Here is a 22098-nt window from a genome sequence, read left to right as displayed (position 1 = left end):
GACATTGAAATGGCATACTGGGAAGAAATTCTTCCCTGTGAGAATGAGGAGGCCCTAGCACAGGGTGCCCAGAGCAGCTGTGGCTGCCCCTGGATCCCTGGCAGTGCCCAAGGCCAGGTTGGACATTGGGGCTTGGAGCAGCCTGGGACAGTGGGAGGTGTCCCTGCCCATGGCAGGGGTGGCACTGGGTGGGCTTTGAGCTCCCTTCCCACCCAAACCCTTCTGTGAGTCCGTGCTTGTGTGAGCTGGATGGACATGCTGAGGAGTGCTGTTGTCACAGCCAGCAGCCCCCACATGTCTGTGTCCCCTGGGCTGGAACAGTGGCACATGGAAAGGTGGCTGTGGGAATAGCAGGAGATGTCCTGGTCCTGCAGAGGGGTCTTTGTGTGCTGCAGGTAACAGCTGAGAGGAGCACTGCCAGGGACTCTGCTGTCAGAGCTGCTTCAAAACCTGCACAGGCAAGCAGGGGAGGGTTTTGATTGATTTGAAGTAAGTTTTTTATTCAGGATCAGACAGGGTTACAGTTACATGTCTTTGCTGAGCGTGGGGAGAGTGTCACTGTCAGGGTCAGGTTGTGGGGTGTCACTGTCACGGGCAGGTTGTGGGGTGAGTGTCACTGTCAGGGTCAGGTTGTGGGGTGAGTGTCACTGTCACGGGCAGGTTGTGGGGTGAATGTCACTGTCAGGGGCAGGCTGTGGGGTGAGTGTCACTGTAAGGGTCAGGTTGTGGGTGAGTGTCACTGTCACAGGCAGGCTGTGGGGTGAATGTCACTGTCAGGGGCAGGCTGTGGGGTGAGTGTCACTGTAAGGGTCAGGTTGTGGGGTGAGTGTCACTGTCACTATCACAGGCAGGCTGTGGGGTGAATGTCACTGTCAGGGGCAGGCTGTGGGGTGAGTGTCACTGTAAGGGTCAGGTTGTGGGGTGAGTGTCACTGTCACTATCACAGGCAGGCTGTGGGGTGAATGTCACTGTCAGGGGCAGGTTGTGGGGTGGGTGTCACTGTCAATCATGGGCAGTTGTGGGTTGTGTGCAGCTGCAGCCCCAGCCCAGGACCTGGTGCCACAGGTCCCTGTGAGTGTTAGTGGAGCCCTTGCCCAGTAAGGGTAGGTAAAAAAGGATCTGCCGTGCCCAGAGCTCCCTCCCAGGCCCAGCCCTGAAGGGATGGAGAGGGGCTGCACAGGCTCCTGCAGGTGCTGGCAGCCCTCAGTGTTCCAGTCTCTCATGGCTCCAAGCTCTGGGTCAGCATTGTGGAAGGGGGAGCCCCTTGAAGGACCAGCAGCATCCTTGAGGGGCTGTGTGCTCCCTCTGGGCCTGCTCGTGTAGGGGAGCTGCTCCTGGGGGTACCTGTGGGAGATGTTTCCAGCAGAGTTTCCTCCAGCTGTTCCCCTGGTTCCTGCACTTCATGAATCCTGATACTGAATTATGTCACTGCAGATACACCTGCGAGGCAGCTCTAGGCTTTGTTCTCTTGGCTACGCCTAAAAACCATTTGATTAGCTGATTTTGTCCTTCATATTTGTGAGGATTGTAGAACATATTATTATGAACTTTTTGATTACCAGTATTACACAGATGCTAATTGCCAGGGAAGAGTTGTATTTTAATTGCCAACAGCACCATCACAATACAGGATGGATACAAAGATGCATTTGAATGCCAGGGGAAAGTAGTTCTGTGTCCTATGCAGCTGTGGCCATGTCCAGAACAGTGTGATCCCTGTTTGCAGCTTTCCTGAGAGCAGCTGAGGGTTTAAATGATTTAATATAGTTTTTTAATCAATAATTGTCAAGATTCTGCCTGCAGTTCTTGGTACAAGAGCAAAGTAGAGGGGGTCTGGGAATGCTGGGTGACAAAGCTTTCCCTCCAGCCACTTTCTAAAGGATGAAAACCCTGGAAAAAGTGAATGTTGTCTTGGTGTAAGAGCTGAGCCATTCAAGGAAAACTTCGCTAAAGGAGATGAACTTATTAGAAGTCAATATTGAGGTTATCCTTTCAGCAGTGGATATGTGCAGTAAAGCCTTTCTCACCTGCTTTACTCTTTGCTCAACAAGCTCAGGAAACCAGTGAACACAATTGTCCAGCCTGTCCTTGCCCTTGCAGTGTGTCTCCAGAGTAAAATTTAGTGTTCAAAAGTGAAATCAGTTGTCAAAAAAGCTCGAGCTGTTTCTACATCCTGGTAAGTGCCATTCTCACTGCTTCAGGTCCTTCAGAATGCAAGACTATTCTTCCTGCTCCAGGGGCTGCAAATATCCCATTTCCCCACACCCCATGAGGCTGCTGCTGTGCTTCCCCCACAGCAGAGGCTTCTTTCCCCACGCAGTCCCAAAGCCTGCTGATGCTTCTGAGTGCCATGGGCAATTGAATGTTAATGCTCTGCATTTCAAATTTCAACCTTTCTGGTAAATGGCGGTTCTATAGGTATTGGGGGAAACAGGGAGGGATAAATACCCAGCAGGAGCTGGAGCAGAAATCAATACATGTGGGCAAGGTGCAACCACTGCAAATAAGCATTTTTATAAACCAAAGCAGTGTCTGGCCACGGTTCAGAACTGGGTGGGATTAAGGTGTTTGATGTAGGTGTGTAGTGTTGGCTGACTCTAAGCCTTGACTCTGCTCTGAAAACAGAGTTAAAAAAAGAGTGAAATCCAGGCTCGTATGCTGAAATGTCCCCGCTGCTCTGAGTTGCAGTCAACTGTGTCTGTGTGTGGAGGGATTACAGGGCATTGTTCTTGTCTTACAGAGGCAGAAGCCAAAAAAGGAGAAATTCAAGAAGGAAACCCACTGCTCCCTGTTCAGACCCAAAGACAGATCCCTGAGTCAGCTGTGGGTTTGTGCACGAGCCGTGACAGTGACGTCCCTCAGGGGGTCATGAGTACCTTCACTCTGGGTGACCTCTGCATGTGCAGAAGGAAACAAGGTCTTTGTGTAGCCAAGGTGGAGCAATGCCCACCATTTACCAGCTGCATGGATCCTGCCCAGAATGCAGCCACGCACTTTGTCTGAGCCCAGGAAAACTGTACTGCCCCTATATAACCAGGCTGAGTCACTACATGCTATTAAATGATTAGGTGACTTCTCATCTGAGTTGGGATTTCAGCCTGATGAATTCCTTCAGAAGCAGCAGGGCACGAAGTTATTGGATTTCTAAGGGAGAAAAGGCAGAGCCCACTTGAGGCAGTGTGCCAGGCTGGGAAGTGTAGGGATTCAGATGAGCTGCCAGCTGGGGTGACAGTACAGGTGTCACTGTGAGAGTACAGGTGTGGTCACTGAGACAGCACAGGTGTCACTGTGACATCACAGGTGTGGTCACAGTGACATCACAGGTGTGGTCACAGTGACATCACAGGTGTGGTCACAGTGACAGTACAGGTGTGGTCACTGTGACAGTACAGGTGGTGTCACCGTGACAGTACATGTGTGGTCACAGTGACAGTACAGGTGTGGTCACAGTGACAGTACAGGTGTCACTGTGACAGTACAGGTGGTGTCACTGTTAGAGTACAGGTGTGGTCACAGTGACAGTATAGGTGCTGTCACTGTTAGAGTACAGGTGTGGTCACAGTGACAGTATAGGTGCTGTCACTGTTAGAGTACAGGTGTGGTCACAGTGACAGTATAGGTGCTGTCACTGTCTCACCCGTGAGATGAAGCAGGCCTGAGAGTGTCACAAGCCCCTGTCCCTGCTGGAACCGTGGGTGGGAGCTCCAGCCCTCCCTGGGTGAGGGGCAGCTGCACGGGAGTGCTCGGGGTACTGGGGCTCTGGGAAAGCTTTTTTGTACCGTGTCTTGAGCAATTCGCTCCCAGCTGCTGCCCGCCTTCTGCCTGGCAGGGCTGGCTCCGTTCCACTCGTTTTCCTAATGGCTGTATTTAACCACCAACCATTCCCTTTGTGCGGCTGCATTGTGCAGAATGAGGACAGAGTCATTTCTGCTTCTTGCCTTGCTCCGAATTGTAGACTTGCCTGAAGATGGATTAATTTAAAAGATGCACTCTTGACTTGTGACCAAATGGATGTTTATTCCTTCCCCAGGAACAGATGCATGAACGGAGAAGCACAAAAAGAAAAAGACATGTCTTGTGTCCCTGAGGTTTTGGAGGCACACAAGCACATTGATGCGTTTCTATAAGCAGGAGCACATTAGGAGTGGCTGCTGCCTGTGACAAGGGGCACTGAGTGTCTGAGCCCAGCCCAGGCAGCACCAGCTCCGGTCCTGGTGTTGGTTTGACTCGAGTTAGACCCCAAGTAAGGGCGGTGTAGTGTGATCAGTGCCTGGGGATGGCAGCGGGGCAGACACAGTGCCCTTGCCCTGCTGTCCATCAGCTGTGGGGCTCCCTGTGCCTGGGGGGGTTCACTGTGCCTGTGGGGATCACTGTACTTGTGGGATCACTGTGCCCGTGGGAATCACTGTGCCCATGGGGCTCACTGTGCCCGTGGGGATCACTGTGCCTGGGGGGTTCACTGTGCCCGTGGGGATCACTGTGCCTGTGGGGATCACTGTACTTGTGGGATCACTGTGCCCATGGGAATCACTCTGCCTGGGGGGCTCTCTGTGCCCATGGGGTTCATTGTGCCTGTGGGGATTCACCGTGCCTGTGAGGTTCATTGTGCCCAGGGGATTTACTGTGCCCATAGGGATCATTGTGCCCATAGGGATCACTGTGCCCATGGGATTCACTGTTCCCATGGTGCTCATTGTGCCCGTGGGCCTCACTGTGCCCGAGGAGTTCACTGTGTCCATGGGAATCACTGTGCCGTTGGCAGCCCGCAGGCACAGGGCAGCCCCCACTCCTTCCATGGGCTTGGCTGCAGGAAGGGCCTCTCCACTGACATCCACTTACCCCCCAGAAATCAGAAAACAAACATTTCCAGAGTGCCCGGGACTGGTACTGCTGTGTGTGGAGGTGATGCTGTTCCATTGCAGGAAACTGTTCATCATAATTACAGAGTACATGAAGTTTTCATCATTTTCTCATTTATTATGCCGGGCTCCCATTTTCACTGTGGAGAAACGAGAGGCAAATGACATCAGAATAACATGCAATACTCATTAAGGTACAGCAAGTCACAACCTAAAAAAAAAAAAAAATAACCACCTAGAAATTAACGAGCTTTCAGCAATAATGTGGAATAAACTGACATCAGGAGAGATTGTTGCTCAGTGCCTTGATGGTAGTTACCCAGAGGATCGTTTTCAGAGAAGTTCTACAGCAATGACCATAATTTTAAAGGAAAATTGTTAGGGCTTTGCTGCTCAAAGAATTTATAAAACACAAAGTTATTTTTGCCTGGTTTATTGAACGTACAACAAATTCAGCCTGCTCTAGGCAGGGGCTGGATCCTGCTGGTAGCGTGCATTGTGGTAGGTCGTTTATTATTATTATTAAGTTTGCATGAAGAAGGTTTTCCCTTATGTTTTGTACCTGGCAGCTGGAGTTGATGGGCTCTGCTCGCCCATCGGCACCGGAGGGGTGCAGACGCAGGGAAACAGCTCAGGTCACTCTGCCCACGGAGTGCCCTTAATGTGAGCTCTGAGGTGTGCAGAGTTATGGCAACAGCTGATTTTCAGCTCTCACCGGAACTGTAACGACGGCGGCAAACAATCCTGGTAATTCCTGTGCATCGCTAATTGGGGGGTTTATCGGGCTAACGATAACCACCCATTATTTTGTCACCTCCTTGCGGCAGCGTGTCCTCGATGATATTACACCGAGCACCATTAGCGCTTGCAAATGGTTATTAATGGCACCGTTTAGAGGCGCGGAGCGTTCGCGGCTCCCACCTGTCTGCGGTTCCCTGCCAGCCGCAGCCCTTCCCTTCCCTGGTTCCGCACGGTGTGAGCGGGACCCGCTCCCTGCCCGGGGAACGGACCCAGCTCATCCTAATTACCGCCACGTCTGATAATTAACAGAGGGCAGACCTAATTATAGCAGATGTAGACACGCCAGTAGTTCGTTTAAAAATAGTTACTGTGATAGCTAATTAGCTCTCTCAAGAACAGTCACCTCGGTAATTGCGGTGTCATTAGCGGGGCTGAGGGAGGCGCCAGGGCAGCCCAGCGGCCTCCGGGACACTCCCGGGGCATCCCTCTGGTTGTTATCGTAACAAATTCGCGTTTTAGTCTCTTTTTGCTGACCCCAGGGGATTCTTTTCCCCTAGGGGAGCACAGCGATGTGCGGGGCAGGTCAGACCCGCCCCGCGGAGCCGGGCAGCAGCGGCTGTGAGCAGCGGGGAGCCGAGGATGGAGGGGAGCCCTGCGGCTGCCTGGCGCCGCTTTCCATCCAGAGACTGCGAGCCCAAAGGTCTCTCGCACAGCTCCCAGGCACAATTGTAGGAAAAGCTCTCCGGAGCCGGCCATCATGCCCTGGAGGCAGCTGTAGTTACCGATGGCCAGCAGGCTGGAGCGAAGCCCGTGCGCTCCCCAGTCGGGCACGGCACTGGGAGCTGGGATGCTGCTGTCCGTAGGGGCCGAGTCTCAGCCTCGGGATGAAGCATGTTGGAGGGGGATGAGGTGCTGAGCAGAGTGGGTTTCTGCTCCCAAAGCAGCAGATGACGATGTGGAACGTGTTCCTGACTCTGTTTTCCCCTCCCCGCCCAGGTGTGCATCGTGCAGAAGAGGGACACGGAGAAGATGTACGCCATGAAGTACATGAACAAGCAGCAGTGCATCGAGAGGGACGAGGTGCGCAACGTCTTCAGAGAGCTGGAGATCCTGCAGGAGATCGAGCACGTGTTCCTGGTGAATCTCTGGTGAGCAGCTCCCTCCCCTGTGCCTCCAGGGCTCGCAGAGCCACACATCTGATGATTCCAAGGGCTCCCATAGCGTTTTCAGCAGCACATCACTACAAATAGTGACATTTCAAGTTGCTCAATAACGACTTCGCTGTGTGTGCACTGGCAGAAATATCCTCATTACTGAGCAACAATTTAGGGTCTAATTTTAAGAAACACTCTTAAAATCAGGTTGAAATCTAACCAATGGCTTGAGTTGGCAATGCCTGTGAAATGTATCCTGTCTAGGCAGTGCCAGTGCCAAAGGCTGCAGTCTGTCTCATCTGCCCTACTACCACATCCACCTCAGCCCACCAGCACCCCTCGGTGTGCCTTGCATCATGCTCACTGGCCAAATAAAACACATTCCTTTGGAGCTCAGACGCATCATTATCAAATTTTGCAAGAAAAGCTAATTGACAGTTTTAGAAAGTAGAGCATTATATCCTAGGGTGGCTGGTTAATTTGGGATGAGCCCTAGGCAGAGGCCTGGGGACCTGCTGCTCCAGGTGCTCTGTCCTTTATCAGCCTTCCTGCCCAGTGAAGGGTCCCCTCCCACTCCAGGATGTGTGCCAGGCTGGCAAGGAGGGGGAGACTTCTAAAAATTGAGGAAGTTTTATACCCAAAGTGATGGAAGTAGGTGATATGCCACATTTGTTTTGTTGATCCATTGCTCCTGAATAGCCAACTGAGTTAATATTGATATTTTTCAGTTTCTTAGCAATTGCAAATGTTTTTCCCAACAAGCAATTAAATTCTGGAGAGAACTTGCTCTCATAGCAAACTCTTTTGGCTCATAGTTTTAGAATAAACCTACATTTAAGATGGGAGCAGAAGTGAGTGATTCATAAGTATTATACAATCCCACATACTCTTTCCTTGGAGCTGCAGTCACCAAATATAACAATGAGCGTTGTTTTGGTGTATCCCCACTGCTGTCAGTCTCCCGTGGGACCCACGGCAGATTTAGAGAGGCGGTTTACTCCACAGTAAATATAAATCTCTTTTTCTGGTTTATCTGGTTAAATTAGCAGTTGTGTTTTCCAATTCATCTTCAAGATAGGCTGAGGTATTTTAAGTAGGTTTTATGAGATTGTTTGCAGTTGAAAACGTGAAGTTTCTCTGAAGTGTCTGGCTGGCAGAGCCTGAGCTCTGTGCTGGTGGGCTGACATGGCACAGCTGCTCAGGGACAGTGATGGGGTGAGCAGGGGGACATCTCTTCCAGGGAAGCATTGCTTAGTGTAGGAATTGATTTAAAAAACAAGCGAGCATCTTGAGCTAGACTTGCTTGATTGCAAAAAATGCAAGCAGCAAAGTTGCAAATTCAGTTTCGGGCTCATCACTGCAAGGACCTTGAGGGGCTGTTGAGGGGCTGGAGTGTGTCCAGGGAAGGGAACGAAGCTGGGGAAAGGAATGGAGCCCCAGGAAGCACTGTGGGAGCTAGGAAAGGGGCTCAGCCTGGAGAAAAGGAGGCTCAGAGGGGACCTTGTGGCTCTGCACAAGTCCCTGACAGGAGGGGACAGATGAGGGGTGGGTCGGGCTCTTCTCCCAGAGAACAGGGACAGGAGAAGAGGGAACAGCCTCAGGCTGGGCCAGGGGAGGCTCAGGATGGATATTTGGGACAATTTTCTATCCAAAAGGGCTGCTCAGCCCTGGCAAAGCTGCCCGGGGCAATGGTGGTGTCCCCATCCCTGGAGGGATTTAAAATCCATGTGGTTGTGGCAGCTGGGGACATGGGCAGTGGTGGCCTTGGCAATGCTGGGAATGGTTGGACTCGATGGTCTGAGAGGGGTTTTACAGCACAAACGGTTCTGGGACTCTGTGCCTATAGTTGGGCCATCTACAGTTCTCCCAGGAGCTGTGTGATTAGGAGAGGGGAGAAGCCTGGCTGGCTTTGTGAGCCCCCTCAGGCTGAGCTGCTCCCTGGTCCCACAGGTATTCCTTCCAGGACGAGGAGGACATGTTCATGGTGGTGGACCTGCTCCTGGGGGGTGACCTGCGCTATCACCTGCAGCAGAATGTTCAGTTCACTGAGGAGACAGTCAAACTGTACATCTGTGAGATGGCACTGGCTCTGGACTACCTACAGAGTCAGCACATAATCCACAGGTAACTGCAGGGCTCTGCTGCTGCTGTGGGGCCTGGGGGTCCTGCCCCTGCTGGGCCTGGGCTGGCTCATGCTGTCCATGCTGGTCCTGCCCCAATCACTCAGAGGGAGGCTGATGCTTCACTGGAGGCTGAACATTTCAGGGCAGGTGTTAAAGCCATCCAGGGCTTCACACAAACATCCCCAGTACCGTTATTCCTTTTCATTGGGGATGAGGCCTGAACAAGTCTAATGCCTCCAGTTTTTCACCAAGTTGCCCAGGAAAAGTGTGTTTCCAGTCCATCATAAAGGGGCTTGCCTCATGTTAGAGTATTATTGTTATATTTGTTTCTAATGTTTGCTAGATAAACAGTTGCAGGATTTTTGTCATGGAGTCTCATCCCTAGTCTGACCGAGATTCCATCTGCTGTAATCTTCCTTCTTTTCCCAGAGATGTAAAACCAGATAACATCCTCCTCGATGAACAAGGTAGGATCACTCTGCTCCTCTCTGATTGCTCCCTCATTCATTCCAGGGACAGATTCTTTATAGTCCTGGGTATTGGGCATCTTTTTACCTGGAGAAAGTGTGGGAAAACCTGCTCAGGATAATGTTTGGCTGAACATCCTTGTGCTTTTTAATGTGGAGAGGATCACCCAGCTGGCCTGTCCAGTGTGCTGTGGTCAGCACGGGGTGGCAGTCCTACTTCAGCCCTGGGAATTTGGAGTCATTGCAGTTCAGTGGCTTCAATGGCTTGGAACACCCGTGTCTAGTGGCAGCTCCATGGCAGGAGCTTGGAACAAGATGATCTTTAAGTCCCTTCCAAACCAAACATTCTGTGGTTCTGTGATAGTGTTTCCCTGGTGTCTTTTTCACTCCTGAAGCTTCTGGCCAGAGTAATTTGGCCAGTGCTGAAGCTGCTGGGGGTTACTGGCTAGCTCCAAGTGTGGTTTAAAATCAAGACTCAAAGCTCCCTACCCTTTAATCACCTGGCCAGCCCAAATTCTGGGAAACCTTTGAGATCTTTTATGACCATTCCATGGGATCTGACCCTGACCTGCCTGTGTCTGTGCTACCCTGTCTGAGGGCAGAAGCTTAGGAAACAAATGTGTTCTGACTCTGCATTGCCACTGCACTGCCATTAATTTCTTCTTAAAATGTGTCTTTATTTAAGGTCATGCCCATTTAACAGATTTTAATATTGCAACAATCATTAGGGACGGTGAAAGAGCGACAGCATTGGCTGGGACAAAGCCATACATGGGTAAGAAACAATGGCTGCTCTCGTGCCTGTGCCACATTTCAAGTGCTCAGCACATGCTGCCTGACAGGCCCTGGCTGGGGCAAGGGCATCTGGTTAATTTGGGACATTGGTGCCCATGGCCAAGTCCTTCAGCAGAGCCTGACTGTTTAAGAAGGGAACTCCCAGAGTGAAGGCATCGGGGCTGGCATGTCATCCCATCCTGTCCTGTCCTGTCCTGCTCTCTGCAGTCCATCCTGTCCAATCCCCTCCATCCTGTCCTGTCCTGGCCTCTGCAGTCCATCCTGTCCTGTCCTGTCCTGTCCTGTCCTGCCCTCTGCAGTCCATCCTGTCCTGCCCTCTGCAGTCCATCCTGTCCTGCCCTCTGCAGTCCATCCTGTCCTGTCCTGTCCTGTCCTGTCCTGTCCTGCCCTCTGCATCCATCCTGTCCAGTCCCCTCCATTCCACCCTGCCCTCCTCCTCCTGCCCTCCCCATCCCATCCTGCACTCCCCATCCCTCTCTGGCTCCAGCCCTGCACTTGATGTCTCTGGGGGCCCCATGGTAGTGCTGTGCTGTGTTGGGAGGGCTGTCCCTGCAGGTGGCTGACATCCCAGCTCCCAGTGAGGGCAGGCACAGGGCTGCTGCTGCCCCCCTGCCTCACACAGCCTCCCCTCAGCTGTGCTGAGCAATCACCGTAAGCACTGTGCACTGACTTACACGAAATACTGGAACAGAGAACCTGTTAATAACCTGTTTCCTGTTGTCCCTTTCTGCTCAGCCCCGGAGATTTTCCATTCCTTCCTGAGCGGCGGGACAGGCTATTCCTTCGAGGTGGACTGGTGGTCTCTGGGGATCATGGCCTACGAGCTGCTGCGGGGCTGGGTAGGGCTCTGGCCGTCCCGGCCTGCGGGTTGTGTGCTCTGGCTGGCCCAGAGGGACAGGGAATGCCTCACCTTTGTGCTCTTGTCCCCAGAGGCCATACGACATCCACTCCAGCAACCCCGTGGAGTCCCTGGTGCAGCTCTTCAGCACCGTCAGTGTTCAGTACTCCTCAGCCTGGTCCAAGGAAATGGTCGCGCTGCTGCGGAAGGTGAATGGCCCTTCTGGGGTGGAGCTGCGGGAATTGTGGGGTGAATTGCCCTTCTGGGGCAGGCTTGGGTTGGATGGCAGCTACTGTGCAGGCAGGACTAGCTGGAAAATTATCAGCATATTAATAAACAATGAATAATAAGAGTAATAATGATAATATACAAGACAGGCTGGGAGAGTTAGGGATATTAAGCCTTGAGAAGAGAAGGCTCCAGGGAGGCCTTAAAGCCTTTTCCAGTGCCTAAAGGGGCTCCAGGAGAAAGCTGGAAAGGGACTTGGGACAAGAGGTGGAGGGACAGGATACAAGGAATGGCTTCCCAGTGCCAGAGGGCAGGGCTGGATGGGATCTTGGGCAGGAATTGTTCCCTGGGAGGGTGGGCAGGCCCTGGCACAGGGTGCCCAGAGCAGCTGTGGCTGCCCCTGGATCCCTGGCAGTGTCCAGGGCCAGGTTGGACACTGGGGCTTGGAGCAGCCTGGGACAGTGGGAGGTGTCCCTGCTATGGCAGAGATGACACTGGGTGGGTTTCCAGCCCAATCCACTTTGGGACTCTATGATTAATTATGTGTGTTGTGTGTTTATTATCCCTGCAATGAGATGCACGATGTTTTTCGCAAGGGAAGCAAAAAGGCTGATTTTGGGGTGACAGTCAGATTCCCAGCTGGGCTAGAACAGCATCTCATCCTTTCCATGTCACTGTCACCTGTAAAGGCAGCACGGGCTGTCTGGGATGGCAGGTGAGGTGGAGCCACGAGCTGCACTGCAGCACTGGCTGCTCCCTCTCGCTGGTTCTTTGAGGCTGAAGGCTCAAAGTTGATGGGGTTGTGAGAGCTGCCAGGCGTTCCAGCTCTATGGAGTGCTCTGCTGCTTTCCTCATGCTGCTGCTGGAGAAAGCTGGGATGTTTTGGGCAGCTGGTTTAGCTCTGGCTTGCTTGAGTACTCTGAAAAGTAGCTGGTGAGTTTGCTGTAGGAAAGATACAGCCGGTGCCGGCAGCAAATAAATGCCTCTGATATGAGTTAATGTTGGGTGGGTAATTTGCATAATTAGATTCAGTTTAATGAGGAGCAGCATCGCTGGCAGCGGCTGCGGCAGTGCATTCAGCAGGTTTGCATTGCCATCTGCTGGGTAGCCGGGCTCCCAGGGACTCCAGCCTCTCACCAGGAATGTGCCAGCAGCCCCCTCAGCCGGGAGGGGACCCCCATGTTCCCCTGAAGCGCTGGGGCACCTGCAGAACATTTTCTTAGGCATTTTTCCTGCAGTAAGTTATCTATTTCCCGAAGCAGAAAGGCTCCTTGGCATGGCCAAACCACTGCAGCTGGCCCAGGCAGGCTGCTGCTGGGTGCCTTGTCTTCTTGTTCTGGCAGAAAAACCCCAGATGCTTTATCACCAATGCTTTTCCCTCCCCAGCTGCTGACAGTGAATCCTGAGCATCGCTTCTCCTGCCTGGCCCACATCCAGGCCTCAGCTCACCTGTCCGGCGTGGTCTGGAGCGATGTGTGTGAGAAGCGCGTGGAGCCGGGCTTTGTTCCCAACGTGAGTAGGAGTGACCTGTGTCCCCACCTCGAGCAGGGGCTGCCCCTCAGGCTGGAGGAACCACTGTGAGAGCAGAGCTTTTCTGAGGGGGCAGTGGTTTCTGAGTCTGTGCTGTGCCTGATGCGAGTCGTGTCGTATGTCCTGGCAGAAGGGCCGCCTGCACTGCGACCCCACCTTCGAGCTGGAGGAGATGATCCTGGAGTCAAGACCCCTGCACAAGAAGAAGAAGAGGCTCGCAAAGAACAAGTCAAGGGATAACAGCAAAGACAGCTCCCAGTCTGTATGTGCTCCCTGGGGTAACATCCAGCTGGGAAAAGGCTGGATTTGGCTGGGTATTGCAGCTGTCACTGCCACACTGCGGGAACCACGGGTTTATGTTGATGAAAACATTTGCCCATTGGAGTAGTTTCAACAACCACATATTCCTCTTATGGAAGGTTGACCAAACTTTCACAGTAGTGGGTACTTTGGAAAGTGAAATGAGCAGCAGAGATCCGGGCAGCTTGGTGTGTTCAGCCTCTGTCCCTGCACAGCCCCAGGACTGCGAGCCTGGGCACAAGGCAGCAGCTGCTGTGTGCCTTTGCAGGGACTCCCACTCGTGGGCTGTGTGCTGGGCTCTCCCCATGCTCCCTGTGCTTCCTTTGGGCTGACAGCACTCCCAAAATACGGGATACCAGGATAAATGTGTTATGTTTGTGTCAGGAACAGTGTGATCTGTGTTTTATGGAAAACGGCTGCCATGGATGGCACACACCCCTGGTGAAAGCCATGTAGCAGCCAGCCCTGCTGCTTACAGCTGTTGGGCTGAGGTTCAGGGGGGTGGGGGCTCCTGCAACAGCTGGGAGTGCAGGGGGCTGCAGGCAGTGATGAGATGCAAAAGGGGCTGCTTATGCATGTTTTGTTTTTCTTCAATAGGAAAATGACTATCTCCAGGAATGCCTTGAAGCTATCCAGCAGGACTTTGTCATCTTCAACAGAGAGAAGTAAGTGTGTGGGGTGCTTTGTTTAGGGAAAAATACTCCTTTTTCTGACTTCCCTTAGGAATCAGTGCCAGTGCCTGACAGCCAGGAACACCTTGCTGCTGGCTTAGCCCCAGGTGACTGCTGCCAGCAGAGGAGCTCAGGTGCTGCCTGTGTTTGAAAAATGGTTCTGGCCACAAAGGGAAGCAAGATCAGGGATTATTAACTGCAATTAAATAAAATATGCTGTAGAGAGTCTTCTGGGATTTAACGTGTGTGTGTGACACTGCTTCCATTCCCCCATGGCACCTCCTCCCATCCTGCTTTTAACAGATGATGCTTTGGGAAATGAAGGTGAGGATGGTTGGACTCAATGATTGTGGAGGTCTTTAATACATATAATAGATTCATAAGATCAGTAAAGTTGGAAAAGTCCCTGGTGGGAATAAGCAGGGAGCAGAAGTGCTGGATTAAAGCCACTGCTTGCCCAGGTTGGGGCTGTCTGGTCCATGAGCAGAGAGTGGGGCAGGCTCTGTGCAGGAGGGGCTGGCAGGAGCCTGGCTGTGCTCTGGGTACTTGTGGCCGAGGTCTGGGTGGGCTGAAGCCTTGCAGGCTGTCCTGGGGCATTTCAGAGCAGCTCAGGGTGGTTTTCTGATCCCTGGGCTCTGTCATGACCCGTTTGTGAGCTCTGGGAGGACTCCTTGTTCTCCGTAGGGCAGTGAGCGGGCCCCGGGGCTCATTGCACCCTGCCCAGCGCTGGGGCCGTTTGCCCGGGCACAGCTGTGTAACCCCCGGCTCCTCCGCTCCCACAGGCTAAAGAAGAGCCAGGAGCCGCCCAGCGAGTCCGTGTCCGCCTCCGACACCACCGAGGAGGCGGAGGGTGAGGCCGAGCCCCTGCACATGTGCAGCTCCGTGTGCTCCTCGGGCAGCAGCTAAGCCGGGGCCGCCGGGCCAGGCCCGCCCTCACCCGCCCTCAGGGGCGCTCAGCACCGAGCCCGCCGCGGACAGCGCCGGCAGCTCCCCCGAGAGCTGGAGCACACCCGAGTTCCCACAGGACTGCCCTCCCGGGCCATGGATGGCCAGCCCAGCTCCCCCGAGGGCTGGAGCACACCCGAGTTCCCACAGGACTGCCCTCCCGGGCCATGGATGGCCAGCCCAGCTCCCCCGAGGGCTGGAGCACACCCGAGTTCCCACAGGACTGCCCTCCCGGGCCATGGATGGCCAGCCCGGCACCATGGCTGCCTGTCGGGGGAAGACACGGCCTATGCAACTTGTCAGGGGAGCAGATCAACTTATTTAGTCTTTCTGTTTTAATGTCAGGTTGCTGATCTACACGTTTTTAATGCAGTGAGAGGACAGGGAGAGAAGCCATGTCCTTGGGTGCCATGGGGAGAGACACGGAGCAGGGAGGAAGGCCAAGAGGTGGTGTGTGTTTGACTTTGGCATTCCCCATTCACAAGTGCTGCTCTGGGGATGGGCAATCCCTGTGCAAGCCAGAGCAGCCCCTCTGGGACCAGCTCCTGGGAGCCTCCAGCTGTTTGGGTCCTGCAGCACAAGGATGTTCTGGGCACCTCCTTGTCCTTGTGTCGCCTGTCAGTTCCTTTCCCAATTCAAGGCAAATAAATGTTTTTTGTCCACTCCATGGATTCTTCAGGGGCTGGGTAATGGCTTGATGTGTATTCGAGATGCAGAATGCATTTTAAGTATTTTCTTCCTTGCCGTGGCTGCTGCAGGCAGTGAAGAGCTGTGGGATGGGTTGGAGGGTCTGGCTCCATGTGCCCACATTTGGAGGACACAGTTTATCACAACTGAGGTTTTGTTGGAGGCAGAGTGGGTGGTTTTGCAAGGCTGCTTGTTTATGAAAGACAGGAATATTGTATTTCACCCTTTGATTGACTCTATTTTCAGTGTAAAGTACAAGTACTGTATATAATTTGCCAATACCTGTCTTAACTTCTTAATAAGGCGGGAAATCTTCCCTTGCTCCAGCTGTGGATGTTGCCTTTCTTTTTGCAGGGGCCTTCACTCTATTAGTAGTTTAACCTGCTGCAGAGTGGTTTTTGGTTTCTGTGGCTAAACCCGAGCCCTGCAGTGCCACATGACTGCTCTGGTGCCCCAGGTGTGTGGTGGGACCACAGTCAGCATCAAACCATCAGCAGCTCTTTGCTGCCAGACACTGGGAGGCTGCAGTGTCTGCAGCCTGACTGGGTATTCCTAGTGCAGAAATGGATGGGAGATGTTTCTAACAGATCAGATTCCGTCAGGACCAGTTGTGTTGCAGTTTTTGTTTCCATAAATAAACCAGAAGGGCAGGATGGTACACAATGATCTTACACAAGCAAGGACATGGCACATGTGTCTCCCACAGTTGTATGTGGGAATCTGTGTGGCTGAACTTGTGCAGAGGACATGTTTTCATGGAAGTCTTTAGGGGTGTGCAGAAGGAGGAGAGCCAAAGCTCTGGGTCCAGTACATGGTTATTTTCAGGGCAGATACAGTAGATGCTGTCAGGCCCAGGGTCCCTGGTGTCAGCCAGGGGTCCTGCACACCCCGTGCCTCGTTAGGAGCTGTGTTAATGATGGTTCAGGGGCTGTGGCCAGTCAGTGAGCGAGGCCTGCAATCAGTGTTGTCCTCCTGCTCCTTCTCCCAGCTACAGGAGGGCACCTACCCTGGCTCTGATCCTAGGCTGTGCTGGGGGAACCTGCCCTCTCTACCCCCAGTAACTTTCAGTCTCTTTACTGGGTACCAGGGAGGCCTGATTACTTGTCTCACCTGTCAGAGCTCACCTTTGTGTGCAGGTGGGCCACGTGCTCTGGCCCCTTTGCTGTGCTGAGCAGGCCCCTGTTCTCCACACGGGCAGCCTGGTCCTCTCCCTGGGGCTCTGTGCTCACCTTGTGTCTCCATCCCACACCTCTCAGCTGGAACACCAGCTCTATCCTGGCACAGCAGATGAGGGTCAAACCATGTATTTATTCAGCAGTTATGAATTACAGGTGATTTACTCCACCGCTGTGGGTAGGGTTTTACAGTGAATTCCATTGCACTATTTAGCAACTTCTGTAAATAACAGCAAAATTCTGGACTATTGGAATGATGAGGAGCATCACTGATTTTTTGACCAAACCATCCCATAGATGAGTGAAGATACATCCTGTTCACCCAGGAGCTCTCAGGCCAGGAGAGGTGTTGGCAGTTACAGGACGTGTGTAATTGATGTTTTTAGCACTTTCCTGAGGATAAGAGACAAGTGGGCTCTGAGCTGGGGATTGGTGTATGTAGGGAGCTGCTGGCTTGCTTCTGGAACTGAGGTTTCTCACCCCAAACCCTCTCTCTGTCAGTCATCTGTTCCCCTTGCACCACCTCTCTTCTTCAGTGCACTGTGAAAAACAGCTCAGCAGCACCTGGTAAAAACCAGGAGAGGTTCTGGGGGGATGCCAGGGAATAGCTCCTTCCCAGGGGAAACACCCTGGGCAGATCGTGGCTGCCTGGGCAGCACCCAGGAATCCAGCAGTGCATCTCCAGGAATGTGCTGAGGACACTGTTGAATCTGAATCCCTGAGAACAGCACCAGGACACAGAGCTGTGGGATCATTGTGCTGAGTGGGAGAGACACCATGGACACAGCACTGAAGTGCTTGGTTTTGGTCTTAAATAATATTTGGGCATAACCTCATCAGAGCCCATTGGGGACAGGGTTTCATTGACACCTGTTTTCACTCAGTCCCTGGAGAGAAAATGGCATGAAAAGAGCAATTGGAAAAAGGACGAGTGATAGTAAACAGCTCAGTGTTATTCTCATTGTCAGAACCCCTGTGGAGAGTTTCAGTGCTCTGGAGCCTCCTGCCCCCGCTGTGCCCCTCTCTGGGCCCCTCCTGTGTCCCCACTGCCGTGTCCCCACTGCCGTGTCCCTGTGAGGAGCCAGTGCCAGCTGAGCTGAGCTCACTCCTGTTGGCCCTACACGTCTTTGTGGCTCCTGCCAACGTGTCCTATGTCTGGCTCACCCCATGCACGATGGAGTCCTGGGGTTTTGGTCCTCTCTTCTCCCCGTGCTGCTCCTGTGGGTGTTCCCTGTCCCTGGCTGTTGGCATGGGCTGGGCTGGGGACAGGTAGGGTTGTGGTGCCCGTGTTGGTGCCATTGTTCTGGTTGTGCCCTGGCTACTGCTGCTGAGCAAACCTCACAGTGAAGTCGTGACAGAGCCCTGGTCTCACATCCCAGCCTGGAAGGTGTCACTGACAGCTCTGGGTTACACCTCCACTACAGCCAGAACACAGGAATTTTCTGTACATAAATATTTAAATACCTGTATTTTTTTGTATGACAGATTTATACAGTGTGTGCCATTATCTGCTGTGAAAAGTCTACAGCACCTATAAATTATTCTCCTTTAATCACTTGCCATAAGATTGTTTTCTTATCTCTGTTGTGTTACAAAGTTTTGCAAAGTTGCATATTTTTAAGTGTTTGCACTGAATTCCACAGCCTTCACTGGGAATTTTGTGCAGAAGACAAATGCCAGGTCAGGTCCTGATGTTCCTTCTGTTGCCAATTCTCTTTTACTCCAGAGCTTGCCAAAAAGAGTCTAAGAGTAATAAAATAATAGCAAAAATACCAGTAATATGGACTTGACTCTGGACAGTGCTGAAGTCCTGCTGCCTTGGGAGGGTATTTTTAAAAATTATTTCAGTGCAGATATATGTAAATATATCTTTGTATTTTATGTTAATACATTCCTGTAATTTTCTTGCATGACAATTTTACCACATCACAGAATATTTAAGTTAGAACAAGGTTGTGTTTTTGCAGATACTGCCGGAAGCCATTGCACATGTGGAGTAATAAATGTGTATTTTTAACATTGCCAAGGATTTGGTGTCATTTCCAGGGTATTGAGCTGTAGATGCATAAAAGCATGGAAGCATCCACATGCTGTAATTCTGGAACCCAGCCGGAATCTGGGCTGCTGGGACACTCCCAGCTAACAACAGAGCTGTAGGATGGGAGCTGTGGGACCACTGCCATGAAATGCCTCAGGAACAGAAGCTGAAAGGGGAACAGCTGGATCCAGGCGTTTCCATGTCTCCTTTCCAGTGCCAGCCAGTGTTTTTAACTCCGTAGGGAGGCTGTGGCTGCACAGGGTGAGGCTGCCGGCGCTCTCCAAGGTGGGTGGAGATCCTGGTGAGGACGAGCCTCGGGTACGGCCACTGGCCGGGGACAGCTGTGCCACACCGGCCCCTGCTGCCCTCAGTGCTGCGGCTGCTGCCTCGGCTGAGCACCAGGGGAGGCAGAGGTGTCAGGGGATGGGGGCAGGACCCCGACCTTGCTGTGGCACAGAGGGCACAACAACCACGGCTCACAGGGTTGGTATTTCCCTGCACAGTCCTGGATTTTGTATCTTGATCTCAATAAAGGCAGCCCCTGGAAGTGTCAGATCTCCGCTTTGGCTTTTTGATCCCCCTCAGTGCAGGAATGATTTATCTCTCTCGGCATGAAGTGCTGCTCGCTGGTTGCTGCACAGACACAGCTCCCAAAGCTGCTGCTCACTTCAAAGGAGCAGTGGAGGCTGAGACAAATCGATGCCTGCACAGCCAGCACTGCCACTGTGATGTCTCTGGGGTGACATTCTGGGGTCTGTGGGTGTCCCGAGGGACCAAGGGCACCCGCCAGGCTGGGCTGTTCACTACAGGGGGAAAGGTGAAGGTCACAGGGTGAGGGCACTCACACACAGCCCTGAAATACAGGGCAGGAGAAGCTGAGGGATTAAAACACCCACAGCAGCCAGGAGAGCTCAGTGTCTGCCAGCCCTGTGCCATCCTCACTGTGCCTAAACCATGGGAATTGGAATTTGCCAGGGACAAACAGGGAATGACCCTCATCAACCAGCTTTGTCTTTCTTACCTGCTGCGACTGATCCTGCTGCTGATCAAGCTGCTGAACGTGAGGGAAATCACAGACCCACAGAATTCCAGGATGGTCTGCATCAGAAGTGACATTAAACCTTGTTCCACCCTCCCATGGGCAGAGACACCTTCCACTGTCCCAGGGTGCTCCAAGGCCAGGCTGGAGCAAGTGTCCAGCCTGACCCTGGACACTTCCAGGGGTCCAGGGGCAGCCGCAGCTTGTCCAGGTAACCTGTGCCAGGGCCTCCCCACCCTCCCAGGGAACAATTCCTTCCCAATATCCCATTTAACCCTGCCCTGTGGCAGTGGGAAGCCATGCAAAATAAAAATAAAGAAAACAGAAACAGTGAGCATGGAAAACCAGGGATAAGCACAGGGATAATTCAGTGCCTGCCCATTTGCTCCTTTAAGAGCACTGGTTTTCTGCAGGGAATTGAGGGGTCTGTCTCTAAGGAGAATTGCTGTCCTGCAGGGAATCCAGGGTCTGTCCCTAAGGAGCACTGCTGTCCTACAGGGATTCCAGGGGTCTGTCCCCACTCCAGGCAGCAGCGTGGGGACCTGGGACTGCTCCATGGTGGCTGTGGTGCTGCAGAGCCAGGGATGCGCTGTCAGTCAAGGGCACGGAATGTCTCCTTGGTGTCCCTGACCCAGAGCCTGCAGGAAAGCTGTCCAAAGGAATTAGGGCCACAGACCATGTGGGTGCCATGGGGGGAGTGTTTCCTGGAGGCTCTGGCTCCATTAGCAGGAGGCTGTGGGACTCAGCTCAGCCTCTCCTGGCACCAGGAGAGCGGCAGAAATGCTGCTGGCTCTGATCCCTGCATTAGGAGGAAGCTGGGGCAGCTGTGCTGGCTCTGACAGCTCCCTGACAGAGGGAATAAATGCAAACCCTCCCTCCGTGAGGGAAGGGCTGGCAGGGCTGGAGCCTTGGGCTGGTGCAGAGGGTGGAGGGACCTAAACTGGGTGATGTGGGAGAGGGAACAGTGTCTCTGTTGGGTCCTCAGTGGCCCAGGGGCCTGGCACAAACCAGGCCAACTGTGGGAAAAGGGACATTTACAGCACAGGGACCTCAGAACTTCCTTTGCTAAGTGTTTACAAGTTGGGGGCATTGGGGTGTCCCTATCACCCCATGTTGATGTTGAGCTGATGGGGAGGTCACTGCCATCAGACTGTAACTTCTATCTTTCCCATTCCTTATGGATTTTCCACTGCTGTAATTTAAGCTCTATTCAGGAAGAAAAGAGATCATAAAATCAGTAAATAGTTTGGGTTGGAAGGGACCTTAAAGCTCATCTCATTCCACCCCCTGCCATGGCAGGGACACCTTCCACTGGATATTAATTGCCTTGGTACAATTTCAGGGAAAATCAGAAAATCAACAAATGAAATTATGTTCAAGTTAAATATAAAACATCCAAATAAATACATTTCCATATGCTTAATGCAGAAATTACTGCAGCATTAAGCTGTGAAATGTAGCTCATATCAGATAATCAAACAAAACCAAAAAAAAACCCAGCAAAAATCAAATCCCTCCCTAGCTTACATTTGTGAGTTCATTCCTAATTCATAGACTGATGTATCTGGAGCTCCCACTCATAAATCAGATCCCTGCTTGTGCCACCACAAGCCCTGCTCCCTTTCTCGTGCCTGGCTCAGACAGGGCTGGAGACCCAACCTTTCCCAACCGAGGGAAATCAGTGTCTCAGGGATGTGTCATGACACCTCATCAGCACTGGAACCAGTGTGGGCTAGGGGAAAGCAGCCCCACTCCTGGAGCTGTGGGCTCATCTGTAAACCAAGGGGCAGGTGCCTGCATGGCTGCCAGCATGGCTGAGAAGGGTGGGACTCTACCCACACATGATGAGCCTCTCCCCCCTCCAAGGGGAGCACAGTAACCTGCATGTCAGAATAGCACAGTACAAGCCTCACCCAGAAAAACTCCAAGGAAGAAAAGGAAGAAAACAACAGAATGGACTCGGGTGGATCAACCACTTCCACCATTTTGTGGTTTCCAACCAAGTTTATTCCAAGCAAGGAGCAGACAGGAATGGAAAGCCATTCCTGGAGGTACATGCATGGCTCTACAGCCAGAGGCTCACTCTATGTACACACCTTTAAATATAATAACTGGGCTAGAATAATCTTTATAAAAAAGTGTGTCGCATGCACCTGGCCTCCAAACGAGCCCTGGTATTGGGTACTGGACTCACACTCAGTTCTTGAAAAACTGTATAAATAATCTTTAAAAAAACATGGCTGACAGAAGGGCACCGGCCCAGGGCACGGGCGGGTCCTGGAGGGCCAGCACCACTCTGCCCCAGGACAGAGGCTGCACCCGCCCCTGAGCTGTGACCACCGAGGGACAGACGGCCTGAGGGTGGCTCTGGGAGCACGGCCAGGGCCAAGGGCTCTGACCGGGAACCATGGACATGCCCATCGGTCAGAAGTCCTTTGATGTGAGCGGGCAGTGGATGCTGCTGGAGAAGAGCATGATCCAGCCTGGATGTGCCTTCATTTCTGCCCC

The 22098-nt window shown here is 52.7% G+C and overlaps 1 protein-coding gene across 1 annotated transcript in view; it reads left to right on the top strand.

Moving 5' to 3' along the window:
- The window catches only part of STK32C (serine/threonine kinase 32C), a 64216-nt gene extending 49589 nt beyond the window's left edge, over positions 1-14627 (top strand). Inside the window, exons 3-12 of the mRNA XM_083866546.1 lie at positions 6597-6748; positions 8705-8878; positions 9307-9344; positions 10030-10119; positions 10875-10978; positions 11070-11186; positions 12592-12717; positions 12866-12997; positions 13633-13700; positions 14489-14627. Of these exons, the coding sequence (XP_083722672.1) occupies positions 6597-6748; positions 8705-8878; positions 9307-9344; positions 10030-10119; positions 10875-10978; positions 11070-11186; positions 12592-12717; positions 12866-12997; positions 13633-13700; positions 14489-14612 (1125 nt within the window). The 3' untranslated portion in view covers positions 14613-14627. The remainder of the gene's footprint in view (positions 1-6596; positions 6749-8704; positions 8879-9306; positions 9345-10029; positions 10120-10874; positions 10979-11069; positions 11187-12591; positions 12718-12865; positions 12998-13632; positions 13701-14488) is intronic.
- The last annotated feature ends 7471 nt before the right edge of the window (positions 14628-22098 follow it).

The sequence above is a fragment of the Zosterops lateralis genome (assembly GCF_965231275.1).
Source record: "Zosterops lateralis genome assembly, chromosome: 8".
Lineage (NCBI taxonomy): Eukaryota > Metazoa > Chordata > Aves > Passeriformes > Zosteropidae > Zosterops > Zosterops lateralis.
Note: the sequence above shows the minus strand (reverse complement) of the source record. Positions and strands in the feature narration are given on the sequence as shown.